The sequence below is a fragment of the Ylistrum balloti genome, unplaced genomic scaffold (assembly GCF_031769215.1).
Source record: "Ylistrum balloti isolate Yb309-2 unplaced genomic scaffold, AGI_CSIRO_Ybal_v1 Utg371092, whole genome shotgun sequence".
Classification (NCBI taxonomy): domain Eukaryota; kingdom Metazoa; phylum Mollusca; class Bivalvia; order Pectinida; family Pectinidae; genus Ylistrum; species Ylistrum balloti.
The window spans coordinates 124,988-147,524 of NW_026782602.1; the positions used below are offsets into that span (position 1 = coordinate 124,988).

The 22,537-nt window shown below is 37.5% G+C and overlaps 2 protein-coding genes across 2 annotated transcripts; both read right to left on the reverse strand.

Annotated features, from left to right (window-relative positions):
* Positions 1–15,043: 15,043 nt before the first annotated feature.
* LOC132560659 (3'-5' ssDNA/RNA exonuclease TatD-like) lies at positions 15,044–15,895 on the reverse strand. Its single transcript, XM_060225325.1, has one exon. It carries the CDS (start codon positions 15,893–15,895, stop codon positions 15,044–15,046), a length of 852 nt encoding a protein of 283 aa, XP_060081308.1.
* A 5,660-nt stretch (positions 15,896–21,555) lies between these two features.
* LOC132560660 (lysine-specific demethylase 7A-like) lies at positions 21,556–22,428 on the reverse strand. The gene is made up of 3 exons (XM_060225326.1): positions 22,331–22,428; positions 21,890–22,134; positions 21,556–21,845 (listed from the first exon to the last, which is right to left on the reverse strand). The coding sequence occupies exons 1-3, from the start codon at positions 22,426–22,428 to the stop codon at positions 21,556–21,558; spliced, it is 633 nt and encodes a 210-aa protein (XP_060081309.1).
* Between the last annotated feature and the right edge of the window lie 109 nt (positions 22,429–22,537).

Below are 22,537 nucleotides of genomic sequence, written 5' to 3' on the forward strand. Positions count from 1 at the left end.
CTACAGCGACTTAAAATATAACGTTCTAAGAAACATGCACTGAAGTCAGTTTATGTAGTCAAACGTTAGTAAGAAGTTATGCATAAACACCTCTGAAAAGGTTCACTGTCAGAAAGCAGTGTTTCTATCTACTACCGATAGAGATGATATTCTACTACAGAAACAGGTAATATTTGTAATGTCATGGTGATAGAGACGATATTCTACTACAGAAACAGGTAATATTTGTAATGTCATGGTGATAGAGACGATATTCTACTACAGAAACAGGTAATATTTGTAATGTCATGGTGATAGAGATGATATTCTACTACAGAAACAGGTAATATTTGTAATGTCATGCTGATAGAGATGATATTCTACTACAGAAACAGGTAATATTTGTAATGTCACGGTGATAGAGATGATATTCTACTACAGAAACAGGTAATATTTGTAATGTCACGGTGATAGAGATGATATTCTACTACAGAAACAGGTAATATTTGTAATGTCACGGTGATAGAGATGATATTCTACTACAGAAACAGGTAATATTTGTAATGTCACGGTGATAGAGATGATATTCTACTACAGAAACAGGTAATATTTGTAATGTCACGGTGATAGAGATGATATTCTACTACAGAAACAGGTAATATTTGTAATGTCACGGTGATAGAGATGATATTCTACTACAGAAACAGGTAATATTTGTAATGTCACGGTGATAGAGATGATATTCTACTACAGAAACAGGTAATATTTGTAATGTCACGGTGATAGAGATGATATTCTACTACAGAAACAGGTAATATTTGTAATGTCACGGTGATAGAGATGATATTCTACTACAGAAACAGGTAATATTTGTAATGTCACGGTGATAGAGATGATATTCTACTACAGAAACAGGTAATATTTGTAATGTCACGGTGATAGAGATGATATTCTACTACAGAAACAGGTAATATTTGTAATGTCACGGTGATAGAGATGATATTCTACTACAGAAACAGGTAATATTTGTAATGTCATGCTGATAGAGATGATATTCTACTACAGAAACAGGAAATATTTGTAATGTCACACTGGTAAAGAAGATTTACCACTACAGAATCAGGTTGAATGTTAAATGTCAATTTGAAATAGACTTTTTCTACTTCAGTAACTGGTGAAATGTGCAATGTCACGGTGATAGAATTTTTGGCTACAACAGCTACTGATAACATGTGTAATGTCACGCTGATAGAGAAACTTTCCTAAGACACAAACTGGTTAAACGTGTCAGGCTGTTACGACAGGTTTTCTTCTTCAAATACTGGTAAACTGTATATGAACGCAGATAGTGCGGCTTTTCTGCCACAGAAACTGGTAAAACCTGTAATGTCAAAGCGATAGGGAAACTTGTCTAATACAGAAACTGGCAAAATGTGTAATGTCACGCTGACAGAGAATCCTTCCTAGGACACAAACTGGTTAAACGTTGATAAAGAAGATTGATCACTACAGAAACAGGTTGAATGTTAAATGTCAAGCTAATATACACTTTTTCTACTACAGAAACTGGTAAAATGTGTAATGTCACGCTGATAGAGTGACTTTTTGATAACAGAAACTGGTGAAAGGTGTAATGTCACGGTGATAGGGAACTTTTCTACTTCATATACTGGTTGAACGCGTTATGTTATGGTGATAGAGAAACTTTTCTACGATAAAATCTGATCGAATGTGTAATGTCATGCAGATAGAACGGCTTTTCTACTACTCAAACTGGTTCAACGTGTAATGTCACGGTGGTAGAGAAACTTTTCTACTGCACAAAACTGGTTAAACGTTGATAAAGAAGATTGATCACTACAGAAACAGGTTGAATGTTAAATGTCAAGCTAATATACACTTTTCCTACTACAGAAACTGGTAAAATGTGTAATGTCACGCTGACAGAGAAACCTCTTTACTACAAAAGCTGGTAAGACGGGTAATGTCACGCCGGTAGAAAAAACTTCCCTGTTTTGTTGTGGCTGTCTCGTACAGTTTTACAGTTTGTCGTCGAAAGCTGTAGCTGCTGTTGGATCTGAAGATGACACCTGGCTCCGATTCAAAAACTTTTGCTTAAAACACTCACATTCCTAATTTAAAAAAAAATGATTAAATAATTATAAATGAATGCATAACATAAATAGATAAAATTTGAAAATGAAACATGAACTACTTCGAATTAATTTTAACCTGACGTGGAACTGCTACAATAAGATGGGCTTTCTGTTTCCTGCAAATAATTGTTTACTTACCGAAGGGTCAGGTAGTCTAGTCAAGCGAATCTTGCCGCGTTCTTTTGCTTTTTGGTCACCTGGCTTTGGTCGCCACGGTCGTTTCTTGGTACGTACCTGATCCATCGTATGATTTTGAATCGAAACAAAATCAAATACAATCACCAATTAGGATTTGTTGTAAATAAGTGAAATTACATCCGACAAATCTGGTATATAATTACACAGAATGGACGACTTAAAATATTCATTTCCCGCAGCATAACAAACACTTTATTATTATCCTCATGATAAGAAAAATGGAAATGACACAAAATGATTTAGAACTGATCATGGATCAATCGTTAGTTGATTTTAATCAATCTATCAATTAGTCCATATTCGTCTCGGTGCTATGCTTTTCCTATTTTATGCAGTGTACCAATACCTTGAAACGAACTTTATTTTAATTTTTTGCAAGTTTGATAAATTATCGATACTTTTTTTAAATGATCCTGCTAAAATAGCCCCTCCCTCCATCCGCTATCTTTTTCATCAGAAACTTGAATATTTGATAAAAACACAATATATAAATATATTTCCGTGGGGAACAGACATTAAAATATATACATATGACAGACACCCTGTAAACTGTGTCTATGACAAAAATTGAGAAACTTCTACAGGTAAAACTCGAGAAACCTTATTAAATGAGAGAGCGAAAAATAACGTAACCGTACCAATTCGCAAAGTCCCGTTGATAAGAGATGACACATGATAAGAACAAATGACGTCATTACAAATATGACGTGTTTCCGGGTTTTCTGAGGTATTTCCGTTGAATCTTACAAACGATAGCTGTGCCTAACTGAAAACCGGACTTTAGACATAGTTGCGTATTTGCATATCATCTAAATAAGTATAAAATCAACTATCGCATTATCATAATATTCACTTATTTTTTAACTTTTTGTATAATCTACATATTAAAATTGTGGTATATCGAAAAGAAAAGGTCGTAAAATATACACTGGATTCAGAGGAATAATCCCGAGTCAAAAACTGTCTCCAAATAGACAATAGTGTTCCGAATGTAACTACGTATAAGTATATCTTTCTTTCAATAAGACACTAGAAATGTTTTACATAATAGAAGCATCTGTAGTGGATCTGGTTGATTGTCAGTGATCAGACATTACAGTTCAGAGGGTGCTGTGTTTAAACCTCGGTCTTCTACTTTTTTTAGCCTCTTCTTAGAAACTGGCCCATGTGATCAACCCTTGTTCCACGTAGGAGAATGCTGAAGGTCATATCGGGGCCTGGTTTGTATATAGTTATGTCTTGCAATAGATTTGGTCAAAGAATAAAAAACAATCTTCAAAGACAAGGTAAATAAATATAGGTTCTGCAGTCACTGTGGTGTTAATAGTGAAACTGAGCAATTTTGGCAGCGTACAGATGTTGTTGATCATAAATTCTGCTTAATAAAATTAAAGATAAAACCCAGTAGCAGTTATCACACAGCTGAATTGAAATGTAAAAAAAAGACATCCATGAGTAGGAAGCTTTATTTACCTTGCAAAATTGAATTATGTTAATAAATACTGATAATGTTATTACAAATTATAACATGTATTGACGTGTAAGAAGAAATGAAAAAGTGAATACTGCTTAAAGTAAGCTATGAATATATTTACCAGGTTTACCTGATCTTTGGTCTGCATAAGCTGATGACTTTTAAACTACCTTAAATTTTTTACATACTTTAATATATGTTTCACTTGAAAGTGATTAAAATGCCAAATGTAATCAAAGTCAATAGCTTGCTGCTAGGGGCACTCTAAAGAAAATGGAACTATACCATTAAAACAAATTAACAACAGATAGTGAATTTTTCAATAAAACCGAAACACACACTCTTTACACTTTCATTATAAATGATTCCACTATGAACAGCTACCATGGCAAGCTAGTTAGACTTGTAAATAAAGCACAAAGACTCGATATGAATTGAAATTGGCCGTTTTTATTAACGGCGTATATATATATGTGTGCATATGTAAACTCTCATGAGTGTACATCATATACCAAATTTTCTTAACAATGTTATGAAAAATATTAAACAAGTCTAAGATGGGGAACAGAAAACGCCACAGAGATAACTTTCCCTATGTGCAACCTATGGGTAAGGGATCTCTCCTCATCCGCTCCCATGGAAGTTAGAAGAATCTATGAAGTCATAAAGGATAAATAAGTAGTTGCCAAATACGGTAATACACAGTTCAAAAATACACAAGGTACGACAGAAAATATGATAGTAAAAGGATTACAAAATCCCCCGACCAAATGCCCGAAAGGTTATCCTGTGAGCCGTCTGAACTCGCAAACACTTGCTGGTTGTAACATATCATTCAACTAAAAGTAACAAAATGTCAGTCCTCAAATGGCACAAGGTTAAAGATATCACAATAAATTCCCAGCGTGATAAGCTGGAGCCGGTGAGACCTCTTCACAATAAGTATATAGCTTATGAAACAAATGAAAATTAAATTACCCATAGACCCAATGCCCATAGGTCATATAAATTTCGTACAATGCAAAATAAAGCAAAACCAAAATATTACAATACAATAGGTATAATGTGCAAGTAAAGGCAAGGGAAAGAACTCTGCACATTGCACAAGCTTAACTCTATCTCTGGTGACCAGTAGACTCCATGACTAATGGTCCGACAAATGCTGTATGAATAAATCATGTATCATTGGAAGAAATTAAAATCACCAATCAAACACTGAAGGCAGACGCATATACCATTTAAAGGCCAACGACTGCCACTTGCCCATCTGCTGTATCTCATCATCAGGAACACCACGCGATGCTGCATAGCTAGCAGCACCAATTCGGAAACTGTGCGAACTAACCCGTAGATGAGAAAGGCCTGCCCAGCCCAAGGATTGCTTGAGACTGACACAGAAAAAGGCAAACAATATAGGCTGCCCACCAGGAAAACAAAAAGTGGGCCAGAAATCTTACCACGAAGCTGCAGATATTGTCGCATCACAAGGACCGGGCATAAAGTCTGGTTTATCTTGGCAGCAGCAATGGCTAATGTAATAGGACGTATGTTATAATGTCCTTTGGAGGAATGAAATGTCAATTCCAGTTGGCCTAGAGGACAGGAAGAATTTGTGAGCACCTTAAGATCTGCAAACTGTAACACATTGCCAGCTGATTTACTCAATGTCATCTCACCCACACGCAAGAAAGTATGTAAAGCCAATAAATACATGGTTTGTAATTAAATGAAGGTGATAAGGTGACGACGTAGTATACCTTAGGGAGGCAACCTATTGAGCGAGGAGGATCTCAGGTGTGATAGGTAAACGATCATCGGATTGGTGAGTATCCCGATGAACCGAATTTGGCTGAGTGGGATCGCCGTAACCACAAAGTTTGTTTATATAACCAACAGCCTTTACATATGTAGAAATAGTAGCTGGCGCTAACCCCTGCTGGAATAAGTGAGCAACAAAATATGCAAGTATATTGTATGAGGTAGGCAAAACTGGGGTACCTGTAAACACAGTACCAACAAACTGACATATAAAATCATAAGCTCTATTATAAGTGCGGGAAGTCTGTACCGATGTAGCTTGCAATGTCAACGCTCGGATTGTTTGAGTTAAATTTGCATGGACCGGGGTGGTACTGGTGTGGGATGGATGTCCATGTGAGGACCCAGATTGCGGAAGGAGTCCACCTGTAAACGAGACAGATGGTCACTTAAGATGTTCCGCTTACCGGGAATGTGTTGGGAGATGAACAGTATGTTAAGTTTAATGTATTATCTACAAAACGTCGCACTAATTTCATAAGTGCTTGATCTTTACCACGGCATGATTATCACAATGAAATGTCACACAGCGATTGCCTAGTTGGGGACCCCACATTACCAATGCTAAAACCACTGCAAAAAATTCTTTGACTGCAATATGAAAACCATCCCAATCTGGGGGCCATTCCCCATACATCCAGGCTGTTCTAAAAACCCCACCAAACTCCACATTGCTAGTATCAGTGTAAAAGTGTAAACACTCAGACGATTCCAATCTGTCGGTTAAAAACATAGATGTCCCATTGACAGAGGCTAGGAACAATTTCCAAGCCTCGATATCAGCTCTAGCTTCCTAGTTCAACCTCCTATGGTGGTGAGGTTTGGTTAATCCACAAGTGAGATCAATCAGTGTGCGGAGAAATGTACGACCAGGTAAGACTACCCGGCAAGCAAAATTAAGCAAACCAATTAGGGACTGAAGTTCCCTGAGGGTGACTTTTCGACGGTGGGAGAAAAGGGCAAGACTTTCTCTCATCTTCAACACTTAGTCTAATGGAAGACGTGCAACCATCTCGACACTGTCCAATTCAATGCCTAGAAATGTTAAACAGGCTGTGGGCAAATTAGGTTTACTTTGTTTAATGGGTATAGAAGTGTCTGAAGAAAATGCTAAAAAAATTATTGAGATCATGAAGGCATTGCTCGGTTTGGGGTGGGCGTACAAAAAGGAAATCGTCCAAAATATGAACAACCCCTACTGCTTTGAATTTATGTTCTAAAATCCAATGGCCGTACTGAAGGCCTCAAACAAACGACATGAAATTGAACATCCCATCGGTAGGACACGATCAAAATAATATTCATTACCGATCTTAAAACCCAACAGTTTATAATCATCAAGATGGATAGGCATTAACCGAAAAGCTGATTCAATGTCAATTTTAGCTAGAAGTGACCCTTCCCCAAATCCCTTAATAAGTTGGTTGCATGATCTATAGACTGGAAAACAACAGAGGAATTTTCATGAGAAATACCATCATTAATTGACAACCCTTCAGGAAAGGATAAATGGTGAATTACACGGAATTCATTAGGCTCTTTTTGGGAACTAAATCTAACGGGGAAATTTGTACATTAGTGAAAGGTGGAGACAAATAAGGACCCATACATCGACCCTTGACTTGTTCTTGTTGGATCTAATCTTTAAGAACATTCATGTTTTCTAAAGCAGACTTAAGATCATTAGAATCTCTGAAAACTCTAGGTCCTTCATATTGCAAACGAAAACCCTGTTGAAAACCTTGTAAAAGGAACAAAAATTCAGAGTCTGGATAGCCTTGTAGGTAATGAAAAAGTGTGTCAACTTCTATAGGAATTGGTAAGGAATCATTTTTGTGGCGGCCTACGCTGTTGGTTGAGGGCTGATTGAGGGCGATTGAACTGGGATTGAGTGCGGTCCGAACCCGAGGGTTGCTGGGTGTCATATTTGGCTGTAGAAGTGGCAGCGTTTGAGCAGTATTTATTGGTGGTGTTTGCCGCCACAGTTACCGGGCATATTTAAAACATTTGCCGTGTTTTTCAAAGGCCCAACAGACTTTTTTTATTGCGCATGTTGGGCTTCTGCGTCTGAAAGGGCAGCTGGGTACAGAGCGCTTTCAGGCCAATGGCTGTGGCCTCCATTTATATCTCAGAATGTGGGAAATGCCATGGAGCCGTTGGAGAATACTGATGCCACATGCGAAAATTAATATTATATTACATGTCTGCAACAAAATCCGACCTGCGAAGTAGTGTCTGAATAATTTCAGCATATTTCATTAAGCTTGATGTAGCTTGAGGATGAGCCTGAACATAAATGGAAGCAAAAATATGCAAAGCTGAGAGCCATTGTTATAGATTTGATACTTGATTTTTTTGTGTTTTGACACAGGACCAATTGTTTGCCATGCATCTCCACTCTCAGCTGGTTTCGTTCTTGTTGGTTACGCTTAACCAATAGGCTAAAATCAAAATATTTATGAGTGAAAAAATTTTGTTTTAAGTTTTGTGTAAACAAACAAATCAATCGGTCGGGATATGCTGCATGCGTCCAAATGCGAGGTCCCACCAGCTATTCCTTGAAAAATGGTTGAGAAAGGCATCTCTGGCGTTATGGCAGGTTAGGCTTGTATAACTGCATAGCTGCGAGCTGGCCGTCGGCCAGACTGTCTGATGGCTCCCAAGGGTTGTGTGTCTGTAAAATAAGTAATGATCCAGTATACAAAGTCCTTCTGAGGTTAAGTGGAACAGAAAGGGATGAGAGCAAAATTAGCAAAGCTAACACAGCTGAAATACAAGCATGGGCATTACGCCGTTGTATTGAACCGGGGCATCCCCAGTAAAGCTTTTAAAGCATACGAGCCTGGGCATTCCCCGGTAAACTCTTGGCATTCCCCGGTAAACTCTTGGCATTCCCCCAGTATGTAATTCAAGTCCAGGCAATCCCCCGGCGAAATCTGGTAAATTCCCCAGTATCATTATATTCCGGACATTGTCCCGGTGAAATCTGGGCATTTCCCCGGTAAAACTGGACATTCCCCCCAGTAAATTATGATAGTCCGGGCATTCCCCCGGTAATAGCTGGGCATTCCCCCAGTAAATCATGATAGTCCGGGCATTCCCCCGGTAAAAACTGGGCATTCCCCCATGAATTATGATAGTTCGGGCATTCTCCCGGTAAAAACTGGGCATCTCCCCAGTAAATGATGATAGTCTGGGTAAACCTAGGTATTCTCCCAGGAATTTGACAGACCAGGAATTCCCCAGTGACGCCATCACAGAAAACACAAATCTGGGCCTTCCCCAGGTAAAATTCATATATCTAGATGTAATGAATGCCGATAAGCAAAAATGAAATAACAGAAACGGACCGCACACAATTGGCTAGTGAAAAATAAAGTAACGCGTAACCACGTCGAATGAAATTTGATCGCTGTAAAAACACAACAATTAGCGCAAGTAACCTCCCTTGCACTAGCCTTGTAAATGCAGAGTGTTACCCTGCGAGAATTATTTACTTGAATCAGTGGAGGTCGCAGTCATGTATAGTCCGTCACAACGTGAAAACGGTGCATGCAGTCATAATAATTGTTAAGTATTAATGTACCAGCTAATGAGAGAACGATCTGCACTAATATATATGCCTATCTCTCCGATCTGTTAGGACTACTGAGACTTGGGCGGAAATGAACAGCACAGATTACCGCGCATGCGGAAGGAAATATAAACAAAAGGGATAATATTCATATCCCAAAACCGTATGAGGAAACCTAGACCCGCCCACTGACATTATATACCCGAACTGGTACATCTCTAGTACGGCGTCGATAGAAAAGTTGCAACTTTTGTAACAGATAGACCGCTGATAAGCCACTCGACAATCGACAGTAAGTCGTTTACAACGGAGCCCTTGACATCGTTAAAACGCACACATTCTAAATCGTTACCTCCGATTTGTAGCAAAACCAAATCCGGCCGTATGAATCGTACCTGATCAGATATTGTGCGTACATAAACATCAGGCAATTCGCCTCCACTTTTGCCAATTCACTGCACATCAATATCCTTTGGATCGTTATCAAATCCTAGTTTTGACCATGAACCCTCGAGTGCGCGGTGAAGGCGTTTTACAAAAGTATGCCCCACTATTACAACGTGTGCCATATTGGAGGAACAAATTACATCACTAAGCCAAGGTACAAATAATCATAATCAAAGAAAAGGAATTTAAATGTCAATAAACTTTGACAACAAATCATATAAATAAAAGATGCTACTGACCTTGTTCCTCCATGATGTCCGAAAGTCTCTGACCAGTGGTGGTCAGTGCCCTTTACTTATATAACGTGCTAAAAATAGCATCAAATTACTGAATCCCTAGACCTATCACCTCCTTCCAAACGGTCAGCATCCGCTCATACATAACATAACCACAACCATTATATAGTTCCATCTATAAACTTAGTCAACATAACAAAGAAATACAATTAATGTGGAACATTCATAAATGACATTAAACCATTGATTTGATAAGCATTTATTTTGCAATATCTATCTGTATATTGCATACCGCCTTGCAGGGATTAATCTAAAGTTTCTGCACCACTTTTTACAAAACTCATTAATGTAATTATTAACAGAAATATCAATCTAACGCATTGTCACATTGTATTCATATAACCTTTATGTCATATCTTTAAACCCTATCCCACCACTTTTAAATTCAAACTAGTAGGGCTGTATTCATCTTCTTTCCACAATTCTAGAATAGCTCACGCCATAAAGGGTATGACAAAGAAAACATATCTTTGATTTGTGATTTGGAAAACATTTATTATGAGCATGGACACAGAGCTGTCTTACTTATGTAATTATTATCCACACTTTCTGCCAGTATCTGGTGTCTGTGGTGCAGATTTAGACAGATGTAAAATGTTGGTTTTTTCCCTTAATGGGTGGTTAGTTTAAGGTGAAAATAATGCATGCTCAGGTGACCTCATCATTCACCGACTTCAGGTTGTAATGAGTTGTCATGCCAATGAATACATATAAAAATACTTGAAGTTATTCTTTTTAACAAAATCTCAAATTTAATCCTTAACTATTCAGTTGTTGACATGTTTTCCTGAAGACATTTTACCTCGTCTTAACTTATTTGTGTAACAGTGGTCAGTATAACACGTTTGATGACCAATATCCTGAGCAAAGTAAGTCAATCTTACAATCTGAGTCAGCCTTAGACATCGGAAGGCAACACCCCTCATTAAATTGTATTATTTTGTCAATTAAACATAACAAAATGTTAAACAGAATTTGATATATTTAAGAAGCACACCAAAAATTATATATCAAGTTCAGGTAATTTATAATTAACACAATTTTCAATGCACAGTAATAACATATTTTCTTAGCACAGTTCTTATCACATTTCTCATCACCATGTCTTAGAATTGTCAACTTCATATTTATATTTGATGCTGGGAATATGCACTTTTAAATTAACCTGTGTTGTCTTGTCAGTGTTTAAATGACATATATGATGTAGTTATCTCTTTCTTAGGTACACAATTTCATTTGACAATACGTGATTCACTGAAGAAAGTACTGCCAATGGCCTTTAACATCTCAGCATCATAAATATCTGCTGCGGTGTGGATCCTCGATGGGAAGTTTCTTGGTCTGCTAGTCTGGAATAAGTTTTGTATATTCCCCGCTATAAAACTAGGTCGGGGGCAGGTATACAGAATTGCACATGTCCGTCCCATACTATCCTGTCCTATCTTTTCCAGTCAAGATGTAATGTAAGCACCTGACATCTTCATTCCCCGACAAATTTTTGTCAAAATTTATGCAAAAGTTAATTAAGAGTATACTTTGGACATCGTTGTGTTTCAGGGGCCCAAGGTAGTGAAGGCCAAGGTCACTCATCCTATATATAGAAAATCGTCAACTGATTTAAAATAAACACTTAGCAACTTCATACTTTCATGGAATTCGATCAAACTTTATACAAAGGTCACGTATGAGTATACTATGGCCATTGTAAGTTTCAGGTTCCAAAATCACGGCTTTGGTGGTGGGGGCTATTATGACTTGCAAGCATTTTCTAGTATCATCAGAATTTAACCAAATCTAGCTATGCCTTAGATAACGAACAAATGGATATTGATATGATATCATATGATGGGATCTCTTGTCCAAATATGACCCCATTAATTGAGATGCAATTCACAGAGTAATAATCATGAACATGTATTGCTAAGGAACTGCATTGCTGTTATGATTTCTCCTGTAAATTACAGTACACTACAATTCAATCAATCTTGTTTAAAAGTTAAATATTAGTATGTTCATATCCAGATTGTATCTTTTTCAGGACCCTCACACATTTGCCATCAGAAGGTAGCAGCCACTTCATATTTTCAAGTTTGGCCAGTGCTTAATTTATCCTTCCATGGTTGAAATGGTGAATGCAGCAGTCGTTGCAGAGAAAGGATCCATGGTACAAGAGCAGTGTAAGTTTTTAAGTTAACACTCATTGAGAAACATTGTATGTCTTGATAAGCAAGTTAATTGTCTATTACCGTCATTGCCTCCAGAAAACCAGCTGCTTTTCCATGGGATACATATCTTATAAGTGTATCAAAGTTCTTCCTCTGTAATGGGTTTGTACTTGTCAATAGCGGTACAATTGGCATGACACCTCATATTAAATTTGGGGTCAAATATCAAGCCTCCTGCAGACTATCAGTCAGAGATCAGCATTTAAGTCAACTTGCAAATTTTCTTAACTAAAAATCAGTCAAAATATGAGAACACAAAAATGTATATGCCCTAATCGGATAAATAAGTAGCGACGTGTTTAAAGTGTGTGCTTCGGTTTGATTGAAACATTCATTTTCAATTGATTTATTATTTGAGAGTGCCCCCTTGCAGTCAGCCATGGAAATTGATGGAAGTTGTTGCTTTTTATTACAATTTATTATTTATTCCTATTTAATCATTTGTGAATATAAATGAACAAATGTTGATAACTTTTGAAAAATATGTTTATAACAAAATTCATAGCTGTATTCACACCATAATTGAGTCCATTGTATTGAAAAGATATGAATAACATATCTGTATCATATGAAGACTGTTTCTGGCTTTTCTGTGTTAATTGGACTTGACTGCACTTAAGACAATTTGTAAAGTTACAGTATCCTCTCTGTTTGAAATACAAATTCCAACAGGGTATCCATTGTGATATCCATCAACTACTAAGGTGATAAGTTTGAATCTAAAGTAATTTGTTTTGTGTGTTGAGACCATGCAATAGTATTCTGTTGGCAAACTTACAATGCATTTCAGCTTGGGCATTATTTGTAAGGGCTAACATGAAGGTTTCATCCACAGGAACAGAATCACCATTACCATCTTGCTGTTTATAAATAAGTACATGATTTATTGATGGGTCACTTTCAAATTCCCTGACCAAGAATAGAGTTGATGATCCATCGTCACTATGCTTTTGATACTCAGAGTCCACAAGTTTCCTTTTCATAGCCACAATGCTTTGCCGATTAACAAATTTATAGTACTTTGTATTACTTGAATCTCTACTGTATAAATTACCAATATTTTTATATCATCCAAAATAGAATCAACTGGAATTCCTTATGAGAGTATTTCGGCAATATTTTGTTGAATTGGAAGATATTTGGTCTAATCAAAGTCAACAGAATGACTATGTGTATGTATATACTGAACTTTAACATTGTCACTCGCTTTATCAACAACTGAAAGCATACGCGATGAACACAATGCATTAATCTTACAAGAACCTTTAAAATTACATCAACGTACTTTATTATCATGTTTCATAGCTGTACATTTATGACCATCCCTATTGCAAACAAATCGAAAAGTTATGCTGAATCGACTACTTATTTCTTTTCTTTCCTTCCTGAAAAAAACATTGTTTACTAATTTCTCCTCTGCTTTCCATGATTTGAATTCACCCAAGTTTAAAAATGATAGGAGCAACCTAACTTCAAGGAAGGCGACGTCGTCTTGCTGCAAGACAAAGGTCTGTGTCGGAATCAGTGGCCATTAGGTGTGATCTCGCGCGTCTTCCCAAGTGATGATGACTTAGTCAGAAAAGTGGAAGTGCTTATCAGTAAAGACGGAAAACTTACAAACTTTATCCGTCCAGTGGTTGATCTACTCAAACTTGTAGATGTGAAATAACTTTGTTCCTCAATTTCTGTGTTTCATTAGTTTAGTGTTAGGTCTGGATATTTAAGATAAAAGTGACAGTGTAACTCAGTTTCTACTGTGATATTTAGAATATCAGGCGCGAAGTGTGTTGTCACGGATCGCGCAGCCTTAATGTAAGGAATGTTGATTAGAGTTACTCCCCTTAGTTTGCTCTTCAGTAATAACAAACGTTGCTACCACGTCGTGTTATGAAACACATTTTCGATGCATCGAATGCATATTTTCCTTTCAATATGGTTTGTGGTTCCATACACTGTAAGTTTTGTGATTTAATCAGTTAATCGTTATGCCTATTTACTAAGTAAATCATGTTTTCGGTGTTTTGTACATCTCTATCGACAAAAAAGCGCGTTTTGTGTCAATCATACCGAGCTGATGAATTTCATTGTTTTGTTTATAGTTTCACTTTATTCGTCGGTAATAAACGAGATTTGTCGCTGAACAACAAACATGTTGGAATATTTACTTTGCACTAAATAATTTTGAAATTTCAATATGGTTTTGTAACCGTAGCAAGAATTTATGAAGCATAATTATCATTAAATTATGACATTAATAACATATTGGCTTTGTTCAAGCAATGACTATCATGAATAATTGTTTTTATGTTATTCGAGTTGAAAATGTAAACTAGATAGTGATAGTTATTGTATTCTGCAGCCAAAACCAGTGAAGATAAAATATAAAAACTAAAGTGGCTGCTGAATACTTGTACAGTTAGTCACTCGTATCCTAAGTGGTCTTGCGGCGACAGCTCCCAATAACACAAATACCAGCTTCCATGCTCGCTTTAACTCTGTTTTCTCACACTGCGCATGCGCTACTTCCGGCAATACTCAAACCCCTTGCACACTAGAGGCGAATACTTACCCCGGTAAATCCTACCCACGCGGATACCTTCACTACACTCCTCCCAACTTTATGATGAAGGCGTTGATCCCCGGTAGGATGCTTCACCTGCAGGTACGTCGGAGGTTGACTATGTCCCTGCATGCTGATGTGGGCCAAAAGCCACTGTGATATTCAACAAATTTTGGGAGAATGTCTTACCTTAATGTGTCTTGGGCAAGAAGCCTCAGTGGCGCATTCATCAGAGTATAGCAAGAAGCCATGTGCCCCGATGTCTTTCCTTTCATCCTGGACCAAGCATCATGTCCAAGGTACATCAGACGACTGCTCACTGTTGATTGAACGGTCTCCTGGCATTCTCGGCTGATGCCTGCAGAAGTACATAGACCTGGATCTGCCGAATTGGAGCGATTATCTCCGCAACCGAATAAAGCTGATTCGGAGCAGAATACCTATGACCTGCTCCCACAAAATATGGGGCTTCTGTCTCCAAGACGATCCTGTCTGCCGCAACTGCCTTCACGGCACGAATCTGTGGGCCGGAGAAAGACTGGACCATGCAGGTAAATCCCAGGTACAGGTCGGGAAACGCTGCAAACCACTGGCTGAGAACATACTCGTCTCCAGAAAAGCAATGAAAGTATATCCTCTGATCAGCAGGTACATTCTTCCTCACAAGGTGCAACAGCAACATGTAGGTTTCTGTCCCGGTATCACCTGGCATTCCTCTACAGTGTAGCACCAAGGTGTGTCGTACCCGCAAAAGCGTCAGCACTCTCTCCAGTAGGTCCATCTGTTCTGGCCAGCGCCTTCGTGGCTCTATGTGGTCCAACCCCATCTCAACTATTGCAGTGACTCTTCCTAGCCAAGAAAGCTCCTTTAATTTCCGGAAAGAGTCATCTTCGTCTTTCTGGTGACGGATATGGTGTTTGGGGTGGAGGCCTACTGCAACTACCATATCCTCGGGAAGGTCAAGAAGACTCCGCCCGGCCGGATAGGTATAGGGATCACAGAAGGACACACACGACCCAACCAGATCAACTTCCTTCCCACTCTCCACAGCTGGTCCCGCCAAAACATCCTCAAATGATGCTCCTTGGGGCAGTCCTATAGCCTTGACGTTGCGATCGAGGTGGAAGTGTGCATCAAATGCTACAAGTAATTCCACCACCTTCAACATGCCTGGGGGAGCAGGGTCATTAAAAATATTAAATATTTAATCATAACTAGATATACGTTTACTAATTCTCCCTGGTAGACAGAGATAACCTCTGTTTTGTGACTTATACCTAAAAAGTACTATTAATATGTCTATGCTTGTACGGTTGCAAACATGAGCTTCTCACATTCTATTGTTACTGTTTTTAAATATATATAATTTATATATGTGTATGGTTATGCTATTCATATAGCGCATGAATATAAGTGCAAAGAATATTTTACACAAAATACTTAATGAAATCAGTAACATCATGTAGCTATTGCCATCTTCTACCCATGTATAATCTTATGTGTTGTTGTCTTTGTGAGACTTATTTGTTCTTACCATTTTGAAAGTAATAGATCAAAATGTGACTTAAACAACCCCTGCTATATACTGTACATTATATCATGAGCTGAAAATATACTTCAACTGTAAATAGTGATACTATGTTTTTTCATAGATATATGGTCGACGACGGTCAAGTAGTAAATACGATAACGATAAAAAAATGTTTTGTTTTATCTTGTTTCATTTTGTTTTCTTTCTCTCTTTTTTTTTTTTTTTTTAGATAAAAGAAGTATAGTGTCATCCATAATTGATTATCTCATTTTCCGTTATAGCCCCTATCAATAAAAAATTTTTTTTTTTTTTTTTTTTTTTTTCGCAGAGTGCTATTATCTACGGTTTCAATTACCTCGAGTGAACATTTGTACATTTTTTTTAACTCAATATAGTAACTACTGATGAATCAATAAATGCATGTCAGTAACGATTGACAAGATGACATTGAAAGATTAATTGTGTTCATCTCATTTTATTCCTTCTTCCATTCGTACCCTACATTGTTGAATTAATTCTGCATTTAGTATCTAAAAATAGAGCTCTTGTGCTATCGGTCTCTTAGATGTCTATATAAACTTCTCACTTGTTAGTTTGCTTTCAATATCACTGGGACGGATTCTTATGTCGATATATCTATTGACTTGAAAAAATCTATGATGTCTTATGCCAAACATACATCATTGAATGATAAAGCAATGCTCATTGTCTTTATATGTATATATGCCGTTTTGTTACACTTGTTTAAAATGTATTTATTGGCACAACATGCCGGTTTTCATAATAATAACAGTTACACATGTAATCATTGCTTACGATATTTTAATCCATTTCTTTTCCAATTGTACTTTATCATGAATTCCTTTGTCCATTCACATCACTCTCCTTACCATTATCCATCACATTCCATGTATATCCTTTTTGACAATGGCTAAATTAGTGATTCATCCTGGTATGGAGGGAGTTGTGAATGGTAAACTATTTTGTATTGGTGTCTCTGATGGTTCAATGAGCTCGCCTTCCATCATTTTGCACTTTCATTTACTACCTCTCTACATATTACTAGCCTGTGGCGATATTCATCCGAACCCTGGACCCTATCCACAAGACAATATCAATCTTCATAATTTATCTATCTGTCATATCAATATATGTTCTTTAAGAAACAAGACCCACATTCTTGATGCTGAATTTTCTGAATACGATATCCTATGTGTAACTGAAACTCATCTTAATAATTCCATTTCTGCAAGCAACATATCTCTTGAAAACTTTGGCAATATTTTCAGAAAGGATAGGACTGATAATAATGGTGGCGGAATACTTATATATACCAAAAATAACGTTAGCATAAAGCGTAGAAATGATTTAGAATCAGATGATCTTGAACTAATATGGACTGAAGTAACAACTAACAATAAACCTATTCTTCTTGGTTGTATATACAGACCCCCTAATTCTCTCGTAGGTTTTTGGGATAGACTAGACAATAATCTTGACAGTATTGTGGATCTACAGAAAGAAGTTGTCCTGGTAGGTGATATTAATGTTAACATGTTAAATCTTAATCCAAACTCTCATTTTCACCGCCTTTTATCAAAATATGGTCTTAAAAATACTATTTTTGAACCTACCAGGATAACTTCTCAGTCTTCAACATCACTTGATATCATACTAACTAATAACGTAAATTTTGTAACTAATAGCAAAGTTCATCCTCCTTCTTGTAGTGACCACTGTCCTGTCAGTGCTGACCTCAACTTCAAGACTCTAAAGAAACGTGCCTATAAGAAGACATTGCTTTATTTTAATAATACTGACTATGACGGGGCTAATGCCTATCTTAATTCGGTCGACTGGGACTCTGAACTACATGGAAATATTGAAGATATGAATTTTGTTATTTCTGATAAAATCTTGACTGCTTTAGATAAATTTGTTCCTCACAAAATTGTAACTATTAGGCCTAACGATAAAATTTGGATGACTAATGACATAAGACTAAAAATAAGACAAAGAAATCGTCAGCATTCTAAAGCCAAAACTGCAAATACCCCAGCCTCGTGGACAAAGTTTAGAAGTATTCGGAATGAAGTAATTGCATTAATACGCGAGGCAAAAGAAAACTATCTTTCAAAATTACAATCATCTTTAATAGACAAATCCATACCCCCGGGAAAATGGTGGCGTGTTGCAAAATCTGTAATGAACTTTAAAAACAAATGTGAAACTGACTCCCCTTTGGTTATCAATGGTATACTAAAAATGCACCCCACCGATAAAGCAGAATCTTTTAATAATTATTTTGTATCAATATCAGAAACTGAAAAGACTGCTGACGATTTACCTACCGACTTTAACCGACCTGAGCATAGCTTCTCGACCTTTGACATAACAGAACAAGACATAATTGACCAACTTCACACACTCAATACTAACAAACCTCAAGGTCCTGACTCCATTCCTCCCACATTTATTAAAGGTGTATCTCAAGCTTTAATTAGACCTTTATTTCTTATCTTTAACAAGTCCATCTCCACTGGTACCCTTCCTTCTGTATGGAAAAATGCTCATGTAACACCCGTGCACAAGTGCAAGGGTTCAAAAAGTAATCCATCCAATTATAGACCAATCTCTGTTACTCCTATTTTTAGTAAACTTCTTGAAAAAATTGTTTTTAAATATATGTTTAATTATCTTTCAAAATATAAAATTATTTCTAAGAATCAATCAGGATTTCTCCCTAAAGATTCAACTGTCTATCAATTATTAACAATATACGATGCTATTGTAAAGCATTTGGATAAAGGTAAAGAAGCCAGAATGATATTTTGCGATATAAGCAAAGCTTTTGACAGGGTTTGGCATGATGGCTTATTATTCAAATTAAAACAATATGGGTTTTGTGGTAATATATTGAACTGGTTCTCTTCGTACTTAATGGATAGGAGACAGAGAGTGGTCTTAAATGGATTCAAATCTAACTGGAAATCGTTAAAGGCGGGGGTACCTCAGGGGTCAGTTTTAGGGCCATATTTGTTTTTGTTATATATAAATGATATAGGAGATAATTTATCATCTAATGTTAAGCTTTTTGCTGATGACACATCCTTATATACACTGATAGAGGGTAACAGACAGGAGGCTGCTGACATACTCAATGAAGATCTACGCAAAATTTCCACTTGGGCTAAAAAATGGGGTATATTATTCAATCCGGATAAAACAGTTTCTCTTCTTTTTTCAAGAAGGGCTGACTCTGAGACGTTGCATCCTGATCTTATTTTTAACAATGAAGTAATCAATAATGTCACTAATCATAAACATCTTGGTCTTGTATTCAATGGCAATGCCAACTGGTCATCTCATATAGACTTTATCTATGAAAAGGCTTGTTCAAGACTTAATATTCTTAGAATGTTAAAATTTAAGATTGATAGAAAATCCCTTGAGAAAATTTACATCTCATTTATTCGTCCAATCCTCGAATATGCCGATATCGTATGGGCCAACTGTTCCCAGAGAGAGTGTGACGTCTTAGAGTCAGTCCAACTTGAAGCATTGCGAATTATATCTGGACTAAGGCGAGGCACTAGCCATGACACTCTATATAAAGAGACTGGCTTTGTTAAACTTAGGATGAGAAGACACTTACATCAAAATATTGTATTTTTTTAAATTTTTAACAGCATATGTCCATCTCATGTATCTGACTTGCTACTTCCCTTTTTTAACAATGTTGTCAATTACAACTTTAGACATAACAGGTTATTTGATTGTCCTTTACCAAGAACGAATCTATATAGTTCTAGCTTTTTTCCAAGACTTATGTCAGAATGGAATGAGCCAGCCTGTCTGTTACCCACAATGACATCACTTGCAGCATTAAAAAGGGAATGTTTAAACTCATCAGATACGGATGCCTATCCATTATGTTCTAATGTTTTTAAATATCAAGGTGATAGGAAATTTAACATAATATTATGTCAGTTAAGAAATTTTGCAAGTAATCTGAACTCTGATTTATTCAATTCATACCTTAGTGATAGCCCTGCTTGTACATGTGGTGCTCCATTAGAAGATCGTGAACATTTTTTCTTGCACTGTCCTCTATTTTCTAATCAAAGACTAACTTTACTCAACTCTTTGTCAGCAATAAACGTTTCCATTCCACTCAATATTCAAACGTTAATTTATGGTTTTCAGCCTCAAGTTATAAACATGAATATTTATATTATGGAGGCGGTTCAGAAATACATCAGAGACACCAAAAGATTTTTCTGAACTCTAAATTAGCTTAGTATTACATTAATTCTGATCATTAGAATGTTTCTTGTCCATTGAAGTTCACTCAATAGTACAAATAATCTTCTATCTAAGTTATGTAATAATACAAGAAGATTATGTTCAAGCTATATTCATATGTAATGTGCATGTAATTACTGTTATATTTTTTAAGGAGAGGGCTAATATAGGCTTTGCCTGTTGCCCAATTCCTTTTGTACATACGATCCGTACAATAAAATATTCTGAAATGAAAAAACCCCGGAATCAACTGAATGGCGCTTAGAAAGCGATACCACTCTCTGTCCTGTCTTCGTTTGATGAGGAGGTTGGGTCTCCTTACTCCTGGGAACGCGACAAGAAGTCACCTTCCCCTTTAGTGTAAGACCCTTTCTGGATTATCTCTTGAGGTCCTCGGCCTTTCCTGGTTACTAGAGTGTTCAACTTTGGTTTTAAAGGATACCCGACGAAAAGGCAAGTCCTCCCTTTCCCCAATACCATGGCCACTCTCTGGCAAGGCAAACTCCTCTTCTGAACCCAAAAGTCGACCAGTCTTCTCGCATGACCCCTTCTGTGGTGATTCCAATATAGAGGAGTCTGGAGTATCCACTTCCATACTAGAAGCTATGCTCAGGGCAACCTTATCAGATCTGGCAGGGCAAGAAGCCGCAGTGCCTAGATCCTCTGTTCTTCTCTCCAAGGTTTTGTCCGTGGCTAATCTTACATCTTTAATCATCGTGCCATGGGATACGGGTTCATAGCTTGCCCTTGCGACGTGATGAATGATTGGATTTCGCAGTGGTAACGCACTCGCTTTTCACCTAGCCGACCGGGGTTCGATTCCCGGAACGGACGTGAAAAGGTAAGGGTTCACCTGCCCGACCACGTGGGATTTCCCTGGGTACTCCGGTTTCCTCCCACAATAAGACGCCTCGCGAGCTTACATCCGGGCCAACAAGAGTGATTAGTATATTTTGACATAGCTTGTTTCGCAATTGTGAAATTAATAAAGTTTATATTTTATGATGAAACTCGCTGTCCATCCAATTTGCATCAAGAAGTTCAAATTCGTGCAGACACGTAGCTACACAGACCAGCCAATTCTGGGTAGCCCAGCTCTTATCTCCTTTTCGGAGGATGTCCTTTGCTACGGTGATCATCCGGCGCACCACCGACTTGAGCTCCTTAGGATCGTTTAGGTGTGTCCCGCTCTGGGTAACGAAGGCCTTGGCTGGCTCATATAAGCAGTGTCGGGATTCCAAGTCCTCCACTCGTTTCAGTAACCTCCGCTTCCCTTCCATTCCTGTCAAAGAACCAGAAAGGGTTTTGAGTTCTAGTGGCTAGTACCGCCACACCGTATACACTTATACATATCGATGTTCAATGCATCGGTGGCAGAAATGTTTACACAGGAACCATGGTACCACTCATCACAATAGTCACATTGGGTCATGAAGCGGCCATTGCATGGCTTCTGGCACACGCAATATTCAGTTTTAGCGTCATGGTATCCTGCACTTTCGTCAGCTGTGGATCTATTTTTGTAAACTGTGATCCAAGCTGGTATTTCCCTATCTCTGCAGTGCATCATCCTGTATGGTTGGTGACAAATACTGAATTCCGAAGCTTGACACGATACAGATATGCAGACAACTTGTTGACAATAATACCCAGGCCTTTTCAAGGAGAATGTAGTTTCTTACATTTCCCCCTGACCACTGCAGTTTCCATTAGATACACTACATCACCTTCCGCGTATTGTCTCTGCAAAATCTTCAGTCATAATACCTCTTCCTTTGTTTAAGTGTAGTCTTGAGCTTCTCTTTGGCCACCTGATGGGCCTTTTTGATATTCTCCTGTAGTGTCACCACATACTCTTCCGTCATCTCGGAACTCACTGATGGGTTAGGGAACATTAACTGAGCCGGTGTGGTTGCTTCTCTTCCCAACTTTAACATATTTTGGGTAAACCCAGATTTACTGATGCTCGGAGAG